The sequence below is a fragment of the Puma concolor genome, chromosome E4 (genome assembly GCF_028749965.1).
Source record: "Puma concolor isolate L17-30 chromosome E4, mPumCon1.1.hap2, whole genome shotgun sequence".
NCBI classification, from domain to species: Eukaryota; Metazoa; Chordata; class Mammalia; order Carnivora; family Felidae; genus Puma; species Puma concolor.
This window is the reverse complement of record NC_141683.1, coordinates 30,466,325-30,483,539: the sequence shown is the minus strand read 5'-3', so window position 1 is coordinate 30,483,539 and position 17,215 is coordinate 30,466,325. Positions and strand designations below refer to the sequence as shown.

The window sequence follows — 17,215 nt, the reverse complement described above, 5'->3', positions numbered from 1 at the left end:
AAATGTAATGTGCAGAAAATAGTCATTCATGTAAGTTAATAAAAGCAGTAAGGTTGCTTACAGTTATCTTGACTTTCTTCATCTTGTTCTTCATGAGCTTTGGAAATGGCAAATAGCCCATGATAAATTTTAAGAAAATTATTAATCAGGCTGTCTGCCATGCTTTTTTCTTCATCATAACTCTGTCCAAGAAAATCTAACGATGACCCAATCAATTCTTTGCAAATTCCAGGAAGAAAAGATTCTGCTGAACTTGGGGAAATGGTGCTCGATTTCTCCAGTAAGCCTGTATCGGCAGAAAATAGCCATGTTAAGCCTACTTTTCAGGCACAACACTTTCCAACAAATACATTAATGCAAGCATATTATGGACTCATTCGTCAGTAATTTCAAAGCAGGCTGTTCTTATTTCAATACACCCTTACTTCTATATGCCAAAGTGAAAACACAAGTCCATAAAGGAAGTCAATTAATCTTTCAATGGCATCAATCCATAGGTTAGTAGTTCAACAATATAAATAACAGACAATTCAAATAAACTAAATAACCACTGGTTCAATCTCCTTCTTTATTTACTTTTTGGGAACACCTGAAACAGTGAATTGGTGGAAACAATGGCAGTTACATGAAATAAAATAATATAAAAATAATAAATATAAATATCAATGTAAAGTTAATTTAATTCATAAGCTGGAAACATAGGCAATAATAAAGCAAACTATATTAAGAGGAATGTCTCAATAGCTCTACTTTTAATAGTTCCATCTCTAAGTATACTATAATCAAAATAGGCTAAAGCCAATTATCTACAGTTAATATATCACATCTCTGGGAGACAGACTTTCACCATAATTTTCTAAGCACTATCCAAACCAGAAGTAAATGGAAAAGCTTGAAAGAGCTCATTTGGAGCCTCTGGAAATAACTTTATACTAGAATGCTAACTCATGAGTATAATGATTCTCATTTAATAAATAAGATTAATTTTTTGATACAGTTCATAGGCAATACAAACAGCAAACTAAAAGGAAGGTAAAATGAGGGCAAAGGATGGGGACTATTAAGAGTCTAGAACAGGGCACGTAGCTGGCTCGGTCAGTAGAGCGTAAGAATCCTGATCTCTGGATCAGCCCCATGTTGGGGGTAGAGTTTACTTAAAAAACAAAACAAAACAAAATAAAAGTATTTAAAAAAAAAAGAATCTAGACCAAAGATGAATTTGATTTGGGAAGAGAAAAAGCTCTACACTGCAGGGTAATAATATCATGATAATAATGATTATAATCTAGTCATCATAAATAGTTACCAATATATTCTCTGTTTAAGAAGGTAATGATGTTAATGCATTCTAAAATCCAGCATCAGGGCACCTGGGTGGCTCAGTTGGTTAAGTGTCCGACACTTGATTTGGGCTCAGGTCATGATCTCATGGTTGATAGAAAGCTACACGCACTGACAACACAGAGCCTGCATGGGATTCTCTCTCCCTCTTCCTCTGCCCTCCCCCACACATCCCACCTCATGCTTGCATGCTCTCTCTTGAAATAAATAAATAAATAAATATTAAAACAAAACAAAACAGAACAGTAGCAGGGAGCCTGGGTGGCACAGTCAGTTAAGCATCCAACTTTGGCTCAGGTCATGATCCCACAGTCTGCAAGTTTGAGCCCCGTTTGGGGTTCTGTGCTGACAGCTCAGAGCCTAGAACCTGCTTCAGATTCTGTGTCTCTGTCTGCCCCTCCCACTCACAATCTGCCTCTCCAGCTCTCTCAAAAATAAATAAACATTTAAAAAAAATTTTTTTAACTGGCTAAAAAGAGTCTCTTATGGTTTGTTTCCTGTCTTTAAAATAAATAAATAGGGGCGCCTGGGTGGCTCAGTCGGTTGAGCATCCGACTTCGGCTCAGGTCATGATCTCACAGTTCGTGAGTCGGAGCCCCGCGTTGGGCTCTGTGCTGACAGCTCGGAGCCTGGAGCCTGCTTCTGGTTCTGTGTCTCCCTCTTTCTCTGCCCCTCCCCTGCTCATGCTGTCTCTTTCTCTGTCTCAAAAATAAATAAAACATTAAAAAATTAAAAAATAAAATAAAATAAAAGTAAAATAAAATATATAAATAATTTTTAAAAATAAAATAAATAATAAATAGATAAAATCCAGCATCAACATTTTACAAAGCCTTGCAAAACTCTAGTTTAAAAATATGGCTCCGGGTGCCTGGGAGGCTCAGTCAGTTAAGCGCCCTACTCTTGATTTGGGCTCAGGTCATGGATTCACAGTTTGTGAGTTCAAGCCCCACATTGAGCTCTGCTGACAATGCAGAGCCTGCTTGAGATTCTCTCTGCTCCTACTCCACTTGCCGGCGTGCACTCTCCCTCTCTCAAAATAAATAAATAAACTTAAATTTTTTTTCATTAAAAAAATATAAATATATGGCCCTTAAGGTGAGAAGTTAAGACATTTGCTCAACTTCCCAGAGCTGAAAAGTGCACCCTCCAGAACCCACAGCCCAGGCGAGTCCATACTAAATGCAGATGGGGGTTTCTGTTTCCCTCTTTGAAAACTGCAAACAAGCAAAGACCTTTTGTATTTTACTTAATTTTTAAATATGGCTCTTAAAAAGGCAGCTTTAATTCATCTAGAAAAACTACTTTTGTAAAACCTCTTACTCTCAAATAATACTGAATAAATAACGATACCACAGATACATAACCTTTCATTGTGCTGGTAAACAAAAAGCCTACAGCTTATTTTGTTTCCCTTAGATTAAATAAGTATTAAGATAATTATCTTCCTAAAAAGTAATTTTAGGTTTAAAAAGAAAGAAACCAAATTTCTCTATTTTAAAGTCAAGATGAAATATAATTTCTTTTATGACTACTTGTATCCCATTAGTGCCCTTATCACACAGATTACTAACTTATACAGCAACTTTAAAACTTTTTGTTTCCTAAGGTATAGTTGATCCTCTGTAAAGTGTGCACATCTTAAGTATACAGCTTATTGCTTTCACATATGTGCGCGCCCCCTTCTTAGATCAATGTGTGCAAGGTTTCCACAAGCACATTCCAGCAGGTTCCCTCTGGAGCCATTATTCTCTTCCAAACTGCTCTGGCTTCCGTCACCATACATCAGTTGTGCCTGTTCCTGAGCTTCACAGAAATATAATCATACAGTATGTACTTTTTGTTTCCTGGTTTCTTTCACTCAATGGAACGTTTTTGGGATTCATCCAGGTTGTTGAGTGAAGTAGGCGTTTTTCTCTTTTATTGCTGTATAGCCCCTACTACCTGGTAGTAATTTCAACTCTTACAGGTAGTTACACATGCAAATTTACAGGGTGTCCCCCTTCTATAGGAAAATTAATACTGTCATCCATATTCACATAAAATAATTATTTGCTGGAAAAATTCCTGTAATTTTTTCTTTTAAACTTTCCTTCCACATTTGAATTAGGCACTCTATTAAAAGGCTCTGAGCACAGAATTTTAGACATGGAAAGGGCCACCCAGCCCACCCTCTTCACTTTACAAAAAAAGTGAAAGTTTGTAGGAGATGAAATGATTTGCAATAAGAACATGACACAACGTAGTGACTGAGCCAGGACTTGATGCTTTCTCAGGATACAAGAAAATTTGATGAAAAAATACCTGATGAATGGGAAGAATGCAAATTCTGAATTGGGTAGGCTTGTATATCATGTAAACAACCAGAAATTCTCCTGTTCTTCATCAAACTTTTGCTCCTAAAAAAGATAAACCATAAAATTAGTAGTTATATACTACATGGAGTAATAATATTAATAATATTCTTTTTTTAAAAAAAAAGGAACAGATTTTTTTTTAAAGTTTATTTATTTTGAGAGAGAGAGAGAGGGAGAGGCAGAGAGAGGGGGAGAAAGAGAATCCCAAGCAGGTTCTGTGCTGTCAATGCAGAGCCTGATGTGGGGCTCAATCCCACAAACCGCAAGATCATGACCTGAGCCAAGATCAAGAGTCAGACACTCAACCGACTGAGCCACCTGGGCACCCCAAGAATATTCTTAGTTCTCTAAAGAAATTGGGTATGCATGTGTGTCTTTTCTATGGAAACCTTTTCATCAAGAAATAGTTCATTTGGTTTACTGAGCACGAACTTTACTATTTAGAGGTATTATTCTAAGCATACAGTTAGTTATTAATTAAACAATATTTCCTTGATATTTGAAGAGTATTACTATTTACAGGCTCTAGATACTGTGGTTAAACAAGCAAACATGGTTTCTGGGCTCCTTTTCTGTAACAAAAGAGAAATTAGGCAAATAATTACAATAAAGTGATGTTTCATGAGAGCAGAGCATGCCGTGGTAGATTCTGGAGAACTCAACCTGGCCCAAGGAGTCAGGAGGGCCTCTGGGAACAGTGACACTGAAGGATGCACAGGAGTTAGCCAAATGAGGAGGCAGGCTTGAGAAAGAAGGAAGAGTATTCAGACACGGGCGCCAGGATGCGGGAAGACCCGGCGATGAGAGAAAAGTACCGCGCGTGCAAAGAGCCAAGCGAGGTTCGGAAGGACCGCAGTCTAAGATGTGAAAGAGTAGCAAGGGATGAGGCTGGGAGGTGTGTGGGGGCCAGCATGAGGCTGACCTCGGAGGCCAATTAAGGAAGCTTGGATTTTATCCTGAGAACATCCTGGGAAGGATTCTAAACACTTGAATAAACATTCAAGTAAGTATTTGCTACACAGTGTGAAAAGCGTAATACCTGTGAAGTGTAGCAATAGCACAAATGGAGAGAATGACTCTATCCTTAATCGCTCTTTTGGCTGCCTCTTTTCCCACAGCCCATAAAACCACTCAGATTTCTCCCTTGAGTGTGACTGGCTGTCTAGCTGTTATTCATTCTTCCTAACTGCTACTGGAAAAGGCAGCCTACTTCCAGATTGCCATTCATCCATCAATTTTCTAAACTCCAACTCCAGCCCTCATTACATCCCTGAAGACACGAGCAGTGACCTGGATCTAAATCTAGGGGATCCTTTGAAGTCTCTTTCCTGACAGAACTCTCTATTACCATCGGCCCCTCAAAGAAAAATGCTGTTTGTTGAAAAGACTGTTAAACAAAAACGCGTTCTATCTGTAGTCCTCTAAATGTTTCAAATTTAATTTTTCCCCATGAATTCCTACAAGAAAAACACAGAAATATAACTGATAACAGGGCGAGGAAAAATCAACTCTCAGTATGACTGGTAGTAGGGAGAGGAAATGTCAATTCTCAAAAGTAACAGTTTTTTGTACTTAGGGATGAAAGGAAAGGGTATATTATTACAGTAAGTCTAAACTAGGAAAACTTACTCTTTTAACACTATCGTGGTTAAACAATGTTTAAACACAAATAAAATGCTTGTTACGTTCTTTTCACAGAATTTTCACTTAACCTCAGGGGAAATTTTACTTTTAACTGTCCACAATACATATCAAAATTTATAGGCAGCCAAACCAGTCTATTTTATTGCAGAACAGCTGTGCGTATTGTGGCCGGGTAGCAGTTCCATAATTAAGAATCTGTCAGTGTTTCCATTACCTGAAGGCATTCTCAGAGTTTGCAATTCTGTCATAAACATTCTTACAAGGCTGAAACTTCATATACAAGGTCTCTGACCAAGAGCAATTCATTTTTTTTAAAAAAATATGATACTTTTAAATTATAGAAGTTATCAAGAAAACCTCTTTACCAAATGAAAACACCTGGATTTCAAAATCTTAAAAAATATTAAAAGAAGCTTTGGCTTTTCAGCAACAACTTAAACTTCTGCTGGTTCCCTAATTCTTTTTTTATTTTTTTAATGTTTATTTATTTATTTTTAATAATTTATTTTTTAATTTACATCCAAGTGAGCATACAGTGCAACAATGATTTCAGGAGTAGATTCCTGGTTCCCTAATTTTTTCTGAAGTTAGCAGAAAATAAGATGTAAATCACCAACTTTCAATAAGCTAAAATTTTGATGTTCATGATTTATTTATTTTTAATTAATTTAAAATTCCAGTCTAGTTAACATCCAGCATTCTATCAGTTTCAGGTGCACAATACAGTGATTCCACACTTCTGTACGTTACTCAGTGCTCATCATGCTAAGTGTTCATCCCCTTCATCTATTTCACCTGTCCTGTCACCCACCGATGTCCATTAATTATTAATGCTCATATTGTGATCCACAATTCTAAGTCTGTATCTGTTTATAATAAAAGATAATAAGAAACCAGTAATTATAAAATCTAAAAGGATTTATAATTCACCCCCTCAGGCATTTGTACTTCTGGTTTGAATTTTGGGGAGGCTTATGTTACTCCAGGTTAGCATAAGTACCCCAAGCCCATCCACTCAATTTCCCCCACAGGCCATCTTTAGCTCATTTTGGAGAGCCCAACTCTGTTTTGAAGTCCTCCAGATAAATCACCTAAAGATATCACTATCTGTTTATTGGTATTAGATCGGAAATCAGATCTCAGATCATCTCTGAATTCCAAGATTTAATTTTACTTAATACATATTAAGAACCCAATAATAAGAGCTGCCATTTATTCAACAGCCATCCACTGCAGTGGGAGTTTTACATACTTTATCTCTTTTTTATTTTTTTATTTTTATTTTTTAACATTTATTTCTTATTGAGAGACAGAGAGAGACAGAGCATGAGCATGGGAGGGGCAGAGAGAGAAGGAGACACAGAACACGAAGCAGGCTCCAGTCTCTGAGCTGTCAGCACAGAGTCCGACATGGGGCTCGAATGCACAAACTGCCGAGACCATGACCTGAGCTGAAGTCGGACGCTTAACCGACTGAGCCACCCAGGCACCCCTACATACTTTATCTCTTAATCCTTATAACTACTTCACAACATCATCATCATCAGCCCCATGGTGGTCGTAGAAGTAGCAGGAGAAGCAATTGTTCTTATATATGACCTCACTTAAACTCAGTGATAAGCTCTGTAGAATAGATACGTATTACTGTCTCCATTTGGTAGACGAGAACACTGAAGCCTAAGGATGTAATGTCACTTGCCCATGGCCACACTCTGCATAAATCACTATACCTAAAACTAGCATAATACTGTAAACTATACTGGAATTAAAATTAAAAACTTAGGGGCGCCTGGGTGGCGCAGTCGGTTAAGCGTCCGACTTCAGCCAGGTCACGATCTCGCACTCCGTGAGTTCGAGCCCCGCGTCAGGCTCTGGGCTGATGGCTCAGAGCCTGGAGCCTGTTTCCGATTCTGTGTCTCCCTCTCTCTCTGCCCCTCCCCCGTTCATGCTCTGTCTCTCTCTGTCCCAAAAATAAATAAACGTTAAAAAAAAAAAATTAAAAACTTAATACAAAAAATTAGAACCCAGGACTGTGACACGAGCCTATGACTTTCTTATTATACTACATTGTAGGGGATACAGACGTGTTCCCTATGCTCAAGGAATTCAGAATCTGTTTAAAGGACAAGGTCTGTATTTCTTTCAGCTTGAAATACACAGCTGTTGTGTATATAACATATAAGGTAACACGTATCGACTATTAGATCTTGGCTATTTCTTACTGCAGCTTAGGAGCTGGCATACAGCAAACAGGACAAAAGTACAGGGGGAAGAATCCCTATAAAGCAATTACATCTCTCTGAAATTTTATGAGTTTAAAATGAGTCCAAAACAAGAAAGGCCTGAAAAGGTCTGGAAACCCAAACGGATTCTGAGCTGCAGCTGACAGTGATGAAGTGGGAAAAAAAAAGTATTTAACCAGAAAGATTCTGTCCTTTCATATGCAAAGGAGGGGCTATCCGGCAATGGCAGTCAAGGAAGTCAGGATCTCTGGAGTCACTCAAACCTGGATTTGAGTGCCCATTCTTCCCTTATTAGCTCTATGAGTTTGGACAAGTTACTTACCCTCTTTAAATCTTTGGCCTTTTCATCTGTAAAAGGCAGGTAAGGACAGCACTAACCTCATAGATTTGTTGTAAGAACGACATGAGATAATACTTAGCAAGCATTCAATAAATGTTCTTGATAATGATGATGCTTCTGTTGGATGGATGAATGCCATTGACCCTTATATCCTGAAAATTCCCAAATCCCTCCTTCAAAGTTCTTGACATGAATATACACTTGGATGCTCCCTGGAATCTCAAACTCATCAGGGTCAAAAATAAACTGATCTGAACCTCCATTTCAGGGAATACCATCTTCCCCTCACCAGTCGCCCTAATTAGACTAGGATTCATTCTGGAGCCTTTTATCACCCTCAACCCCACAGCCAGCCAAGTTCTTGCTGATTCTTCCTCCTGAATACGTATAAAACCAGGCTTTCCTCTCCAGTCCTTCTGCCTGGTTTAATTTTGGGTCTTTATCAACTGTTCCTCTAGTTTCCTCAGTGCCTGGTCTTTGAGGACAGAGAGTATTTTTTATTCATCTTTATATCCTCAAGACATAGCAGACAGTAGTCTTGTTTAAAAACAAACTAAGAAGTATTTATTTAAAAAGAAGTCTTTGTTTAAAAACCAAACTAAGCAGCTAAATTGGTTCCAAGACCAAGGCCTTTCTATTATACCATTTTGCCCTCTGTAATCTAAGTATCTGAGGTTTAAACAGAGCTAGTTTTTTCTCAAAAAGCATCTATTCACCATGGAAGTCTTTTATATTTTTAGTTAATAAGCAGCCTTTGTCATATACAGAAGTTCTCTATCACCATGATTTATTCTTCTGTGGTGTTCATACTAACTTGACAGCATTTAAAGTTCTATAACTTATAATAACATATCATAGAATATGCCAAGTTCTTGAAAAAGTGTAATTTAAAAGTAATAAACACTATTCATTTTTATAGGAAATTAGATTTAGTTTCTTATGTCTTAAGTCATAAATATGACTTAAAAAAAGTTATGTTATTTATGTCTTATGTCACTCTTAAGACTTACTGGTGAAATGCCAACCATTTTTGTTCCTATTCTAACTGACTGATAAACAACTTAATGCCCCAAGTGCTGTAATTTGATCAGTAACATACTATTTCTCTTCTGTTACTGGGTTTCCTGCACAGACATATTCATTATGACAATAGATAGTTCTTTTAAAATAAGGAAATTATATATATGTGTACCCAGAACAAAAAAATAAAAATGTCTTTACCTCCTTCTAGAAAGGGAAGAAACTGGTGCATTTGTAATGTCAGGTTCCCATTCATCTTCAGGATCACAAAAGATATCTTCACTTTTGTTATTACTATTACTCTAAAAAAAAAAAAAAAAAAAAAAAAAAAAAATATATATATATATATATATATATATATATATATATATATATGGTTTCTACTAAGTTGGGCTAAAAATGTTTAGCTACTAAGAGAAAAAAAAAGTTTAAGTTTGTTACATTTCAAATTTTAAAAATTAGCAAAAGCATAGGTTACCCGATAGAAGTCTAGAAATATCACATTCCTGATAAAACAAAAAATCAAGCACATGATGCTAGAAATTGTATTAAAAGAGCTCTACTAATAAAAGAAACAGAAACCATTAAATGATTCAAAAAAATAAACTTGGGATTTAGAAGACATAGTAAGAACAGGAAAGATAAATCCTCAGAAGCAAAATAATATGACAACATTAAAATTCAATTACTCCCTGGTTAAATATATTAATCCTGATAGTAATCTGAATTTTAAGTATTTAAACTAATATTAATTAAAGTTCTAAAAAAATACTATACATATAGAGCTTGATTCAGAAATAGTATAATTATATAGAAAAAAATAATCAAAGAATATTGCAACAGCTGAAAGTAGGAAGATAATGAAGGTAACTCACAAACCATACTTTAATGCATCTGTCAAAGCAAGAATGACCAAATGACTTCAATACAGTTTTTTTGTTGCTCTAATTACACAAGCAATCCACATTCATTGCAGAAAATTTGGAAATTATTAATTATATTAATTTTGTATATTCTATTAATCTGTTCACACACAGTTATAATTGTGTGTTTTCAAACTTTTACATTTAAACTTAAGGGAAGAAGAAATTTCATAGACATAAAACACTTTGTATCATTTGTAATGATCTTCAATGCCTATAATATGCATTTTACATAATTAAATTTATATTTCCCCATTGCTTTGCTTTTTGGTGTTTCTAATTGTTTGCTTTTTAATAGAACTAAAAATATATCTGCGCATATTAGTTTTTAAATATTTTTTATTTTTATTTTTTTGAGAGAAAGAGAGAGAGAGGGAGAAAGAGAGAGAGTGAGAGAGAGAGAGAGAGAGAGAGAGAATGAGCTGGGGAGGTGCACAGAAAGAGAGGGAGAGAGAATTCTAAGCAGGCTCCACACTGTCAGTGCAGAGTCAGATGCGGGGACCAAACTCACGAACCATGAGATCATGACCTGAGCTGAAGTCAGACGCTTAACAGACTGAGCCACCCAGGCGCCCCTACATTCATAACTATATTAAAACAAATCAATAGAAGCCCATCTATAGGCAAAAGTAAAATAAACATACATAATTGGTAATACCGGTTGGTTTGGGTAATGTAAATTGCCTTTTCCTTTATTTACCAATTTTCTTTACTAAGAACATGTCACTTACATATTTTTTATTTCAAAAAGTTTATAGAGATTTTAATAATATTCCAAACCTCATAAAGTTCTTTCATTGCTGCCAGCTTAGATTCAAATTTTTCCAGACTCCAGAAAGTTGAGATCCCTAGTTGTAAGTTACGAACCCGCACAGAAGTGTCCGAACTACTTCCTTTATCTGATACATCATGTCTGAAAGAAAAACCAAAGAAAACTGCTTACCCTAAAACATACATACACATTTATACTAAGGGTTTTCTGAATTAGAATAACTTCCATGAAAATGCAGTCCACTGATTAAATATCTCTCTCCACTGTTAACATTTTTATTAAAGTAAAACTCATGTCTAGTATATATAAGAATAACTTCTTCTATAAAAATTTTAAAAATCAAATTCTAATCACGTATATTTCTTTCCAAACTTGTAATAAGTTTGTAACTCAAAAGAAAATTAGTAAATTCCTAAAACATCTAAAATTATTATGTTTATAAAATAAGTATATTTTATTGTATACTTAAATATACTTAAAAATGCTTAAAATAAATATTTATTTTATAAATATATTTAGTACAGTATGGTAATTGTCGAAAGTCTTTTACTCCAGAGTGAGTCCGGAAAGGGGTATCTGCGAGTGTTATTGGGGATTCTGATACTGTTCTAGGCAGGCACTACAGATACTGTACCTTTATGGAAACTAAATTTAGAAAGCAATCATATGAGGGTCAGTTAGTTTAAAACAAAGAATTACTGTATAATTAAGATAATTGCTCACCTGCCAAAAACATAATATTTTTTAAATTTGTTGCTGATGGCATTCGCTTCCTGAATCATCATTGAGAGTTTCATAGAGCTCCAATTTGGCTGAACTAGTAGAAAGCACAAAGATTCAAAATACACATATGAGCCCTAACTTCTATCATTAGGCAGACCAACTCCTGAAAAAAATATATTGATTTCAAATAAATGGCTTTAACTATTTATTGCAGAAAGTAAGGGCAATATGTGAGTAACTTTCCCTCTAGCCTGAAATAAAATACTCTTCATAGAAAATGAGGTCTTTCACCTGTGGAGATACAGAAAAAAGGTGCTGAAGGTGACACAGAAAGTTGATACAGAAAAGATTTTGTAAGAGAGGAAATGCCAAAGACAATGCTTTTTCTTCTATCTTTAAAGATTTGTTTTTCTCATTTATTTCTTTTCTAACTTCTAATTTGTTTAAAATTTTAGGTAAAGTATACTACAGCCTTACTTATATAGAACTACAATCTTTTTTTTATTTTGCCTGAAAATTAAAACAAACAAACATATGTTTCAGGACATCAAAACAAAAAAGGGAAATAACTTAGGCCACAATTCCACTTTCCTAAGTTAAATTTCAGATTTTTTTTTTTTTTTAATTTTTTTTTTCAACGTTTTTTTTTTTTATTTATTTTTGGGACAGAGAGAGACAGAGCATGAACGGGGGAGGGGCAGAGAGAGAGGGAGACACAGAATCGGAAACAGCCTCCAGGCTCCGAGCCATCAGCCCAGAGCCCGATGCGGGGCTCGAACTCACGGACCGCGAGATCGTGACCTGGCTGAAGTCGGACGCTTAACCGACTGCGCCACCCAGGCGCCCCTAAATTTCAGATTTTATCATAAATATTTTCTGTTTTACTCAAACTTATAACCAATATTCCATTAGAACACTTTTTTTTGAAAGGATAAAACTCATTATTCACATGGTAAAAAAAATCAAGTATTCATTGCAAGGCACTGTTTTTAGGTCCTAAGAGGAATAAAAAGATTTATTAGTAAGTGTATTTTTTTAACCTCTTGCAACATATATAACAGCAGTTATATTATATAATAGTTTCAAATGTGTTTAAAAATAGAAGTTATAGAAAGTATACAATACAACTACCAAATATTCTGCTAAAAAACTGAATCTGAGTCTGATAGGCCTGCAGAAATAACAACTACTTTATGGGGAATCTAGGGGCAGAGGAACCTGTTAGGCAACACCATGGAGATACAACAGCAAAATCCAGAATGTGGGAAACTACAGGATAAATAACCTGATTTTTTCAACAAACAAATTACAAGGGGAAAGAGAAAAAAAAGAAGAGCAAATTTACAGATTAAAAGAGACTTAAAAAGGGACACTTGGCTGGCTCAGTCAGTAGAACATGTGACTCTTAATTTCAGGGCGGTGAGTTCAAGCCCCATGTTGGCGTAGAGCCTACTTAAAAAATAAATAAATAAAATAAAAATAAATAAATAAAAGAGACTTAAAAGGCACATCCACCAAACACAACATGTGGATCACACTTGTATCCTGATTCAAACAAACAAGATATAAAAAAAAATTATGATATAATCCAGGAAATTTGAATGTAGACTAGAAATCTGATGAGTGTAAGAAATTATTATTAATTTTTTAGGTTTGATAATAATATCATGGTTATGGTTAAAGAGTGACAGAGAAAAAGAGAAAAGAGAGTCCTCATCTAATTCAGAGATACACAGTGAAGTGTTTATAGATCAAATGGTAGAATGTCTTAGACTTGCTTCAAAGCAGTCCAAGGAGGCCGCGGGACTGAGTATAACCAAAACAAGACTGAACATGTTGGTAATTGCTAAAGTTGGATGATAGGGATATAAGATCTGTTGTAGTAATTGCTCTACTTTTATAGTTTGTTGAAAATTTTCCGTAATGAAAAACGTTTACATTAAAAACATGCGTGTTCTATACAGCAGTGTAGGGGTATACATGAAAAATAACATCTGAGTGAAAAAGAAGATGAACTACCCAATGATTAGGTTCCATTTAAATATAAGAACTAAAAATTAGAAAAAGATTATGTTTCTAATGTTTATTTATTTTTGAGAGAGAAAGAGAACACGAGTGAGGCAGGGCAGAGAGAGAGGGAGACACAGAATGTGAAGCAGGTTACAGGCTCTGGGCTGTCAGCACAGAGCCTGATGTGGGGCTGGAACTCATGAACCATGAGATCATGACTTGAGCTGAAGTCAGACACTTAACCAACTAAGCCACCCAGGTGCCCCAGAAAAAGAGATTGTATTTAAAAACACGTTACATGGGGCACCTGGGTGGCTCAGTCAGTTAAGCGTCTGACTCTTGATTTCGGCTCACGTCATGAATTCATGTTTTGTGGGATCTAGCCCCACGTCAGGCTCTGTGCTGATAGTACAGAGCCTACTTGGGACTCTCTCCCTCTCTTTCTGCCCCTTTTCTGCTTTCACTCTCTCTCTCAAAATAAATAAATAAGCATTTAAAAAAAATAAAAACATCTTACACATTAAAATAACACTTGAAATTTTGTTTACTATTTGCCTTTGTAACTAAATATTCTAAAATATGAATATTCTAAAACAGTCATGCCTACAAACTTATTTATTTAGATCCAAAAGGTCAGCAACATCTAGAATAAACCATTTGTAATATACAAAGGCAAGTAACTTTTTAGTAATTATATGAAATAACATATAAAACTTGAAAATGCCTGCTAAAATCATCATATACTCACTTAAAAAAGTTTTATCCCTATTACTCTGATTTTGCTGTAGGATTTGTACTTCTTTAGCAATTTTTTGCTTCTCAGTTTCTAAAGCTTCCAGAATTCTTGCATGGCGGATGCTGTGGTCTTCTAAAGCCTAATTGGTATTCATTCACATAGACCCACACATGAGAATATACAAAAAGAGAAATTATAATTGATAATGGTAACACAGTATAATTAAACCTCATTTTCATACAAGTTTTGTATATTTTATTAAGCAAAAAATGTTTTTAAAAAGTGATTTAGAAAATATCTTTATGAAATTTGCCCCATAACAAAATCATTAGGAATTTCTGATGACATAAATTAATCTTGTTCTTCCCATTGATAGGAAGTAAAAAAAAAACCTTCAGGAAAAAAAAAGAGAAAAAAACTGCTCAAAAGAGTTCATTTGTTGACTAAATAGACTTACATTTAAAAGACACCAAGAAAACCTCATTTGATACAAATAGCCCATTAATAATTACTGTTTTCAAGATTTAAACAGCTTTTTTTTTCTTTTAAAACTCTCAAGTAATTCACTAGGTACTTTGTGTCCTAGGGTAATGTACCATCACTATATTATTATATCAGAACTTTGGGGTTACTAGAGGTATTTTCTTCTACCCATACTCTTGCCACAAAACTTGGAAAAAAGAAAAATAAAATTGCCACTTGAGGATAAAACTTTGAGGTTAAGATACAAGGAATCAAAGCAGAGATAAAAACAGCACTTCTCAAACTTTAGTATTTGTCAGAATTCCATGCAAGACTTGTTAGAATGGATTCTGGGCCCTGCTTCCAGAGTTTCTGATTTAGTAGTTTCTGGAGTGGGGACTCAGACTGCATTTCGAACAGTGATGCTGATGTAGCTGGTCTAGAGACCATATTTTAAGCACCACTAATGTAAGAAGAAAGAATAGCCAAAGGTTGATTAAAAGGTAATTGAAGATATTAAAATACTGACATTCTGGTTTTATGCTTCAGTCTTGTGAACTTGATTAATGTGAGTCAGCGCCTGGAAGATGCCTCTGTCCTCACTGAGATGACAAAAGTTTCAGTGATTGAGTTCATACAACTGGGATAACAAACACCCTACTGTGAGTTCTCTTAAGAGTCACTCAGGCAAGGAGCCTGCTGGCCACTCTTTTCACAGATGGAGAAAGCTTCATTCTGACATTAGAATGTGACCCAGTATTAGAGCTGTGCCTTTCTTCCTTCCACATATTGTGCCCTAGCACTATTTCATTCACTTACATTATTTGGCATGACTGATCACAGGATAGTTGTGGAAGCATAACAAGGAAAAAAAAAAACGGTAATAGAACCAGCTAGAAATAAGAGCTCTGTCCCTTTTGAAATATTTGTGTGATGATGTAAGAGCAGAGCTGTGAGCATTACCAGTATGTAAGCTTTCAGGCAAGAAAAGCCCTTCATTCATATATATATATATGTATATGTATATATATATATATATATATATATATATATATATATATATATGCACATACATACACATATACATAAAATGTATATATTTATATATAAAATGTATATATATAATGTATAAAATGTACATATGTACAAAATGTATAAAATTTTATACATGTGTGTGTGTATATATATATATATGTATAAATATATATATATATATATATATATATATATATATATATATATATATATATGTATAAAGTGATCTTAATCAAAACAAAAAGAAGAGCCCTTCTCATCTGGAGACCCAGATTCAGCCATCTCCTCTCAGGTCCCTTAAGTTCTTAAAAAAAAAAAAAAAAATCCAACTGTTGCTCAGAATACAGCCAAGTACCTACAAAATGAAATTACCTGTTTTGCAGCCAAAGTCTCCATTTCTAATCGCTTTTTGTTGACATATATTTCTTGTTCAAGACGCTGTTTTGCCTTTTCTAATTCCTCGATTTTGTCATTAGCCTTTTGGTTATTTATTTCCTGCATTTTCTTCCTTTGAGACTCTTCTTTCTTTAAAGAACAATAATAAAAAATAACTAGGGCAAAAATACACAGCATTTTTCCAAAAATAATATAAAAGTGTACGAGAGTCCATTTCTTTAATCAGTGTGTAAGAAATCCACTCACCAATAGAAAGGTGCCCTGTAGTTCCTCTACCTAATTCAGCCTGACTAATCTAACTTAGAATAAGTATCACAAGTCAAACCTTGTAGAGCATTCTCCTCTAAAATGGGTTGTGGGAATGCAAGATGTCCCTTTTGAAATATTTGTGTGATGATGTGAGAGCAGAGCTGTGAGCATCACCAAGATGCTTTCCCTTCAGGAAAGAAGGGCCTTCTCGTAAAAAAGAACAGAAGCTTTTCGATTTTTCTTCATCTTCCAGCAGCCATTTGTCTACTGCTAACTTGCTTCCTAAAGTAAAATTAAAGAAAGCCAGGACCCACTGTGGTTTTATCTCTAATCTTTGATATCTAGGGATACAATCAATTTTACAGCCAATACGTTACTTGGGGTGCACCCGCAGAGAAAGAGAAAACCAGTTCCGCCTTTTACCAGTTCTGCTTCCAATGCTTTTATTTTGTTTTCATATGCAGCTTTTTGAGAGGAAAGCTCTTGCCGAGCCATTTCTTTTGCAATTTGGATTCCTTGTATCATTTCTTCCTTCGCTCTCAATTGTGCCTCTTTTATTTCTGCTTCAAGTCTACAAAGTAGCAAGATATTCACAGAATATATTAAGAATCCTCTATATACCATAGTTCTTAATCAATTTAAAATGTTTCCACTAAACAAAAATTTTAAACTCAAAATTTTCCAATACTCAACCAACAGTATTCTTAAACTTTTACTGCTCTTAGAATTGTTTACACCACGCAATATAAAAGGATAAAAATTTGCTTATTTCTAATTTGGTTACTAGAGCAGATACCTGATATTTAAGTAAATATATTTTTCTAATCTTAAAGAAAATAAGTCATATAAAAATATGATGTCATAGTGAACACTGCAGTAAATCTTATAGCTAACATTACAATAAACATAAAATTTATGTTTAATAATGGTTACTAGAAAATTTTTATTTCAAATATCAGTAACT

The 17,215-nt window shown here is 34.8% G+C and overlaps 1 protein-coding gene across 1 annotated transcript in view; it reads right to left on the bottom strand.

Annotated features, from left to right (window-relative positions):
• KIF14 (kinesin family member 14) overlaps nucleotides 1–17,215 on the bottom strand; it is a 56,550-nt gene that overhangs the window by 13,052 nt on the left and 26,283 nt on the right. The window contains exons 17-24 of the mRNA XM_086694831.1: nucleotides 16,675–16,822; nucleotides 15,979–16,131; nucleotides 14,122–14,248; nucleotides 11,364–11,457; nucleotides 10,649–10,781; nucleotides 9,147–9,247; nucleotides 3,646–3,740; nucleotides 62–286 (exon numbers count right to left, since the gene is read on the bottom strand). Of these exons, the coding sequence (XP_086550957.1) occupies nucleotides 62–286; nucleotides 3,646–3,740; nucleotides 9,147–9,247; nucleotides 10,649–10,781; nucleotides 11,364–11,457; nucleotides 14,122–14,248; nucleotides 15,979–16,131; nucleotides 16,675–16,822 (1,076 nt within the window). The remainder of the gene's footprint in view (nucleotides 1–61; nucleotides 287–3,645; nucleotides 3,741–9,146; nucleotides 9,248–10,648; nucleotides 10,782–11,363; nucleotides 11,458–14,121; nucleotides 14,249–15,978; nucleotides 16,132–16,674; nucleotides 16,823–17,215) is intronic.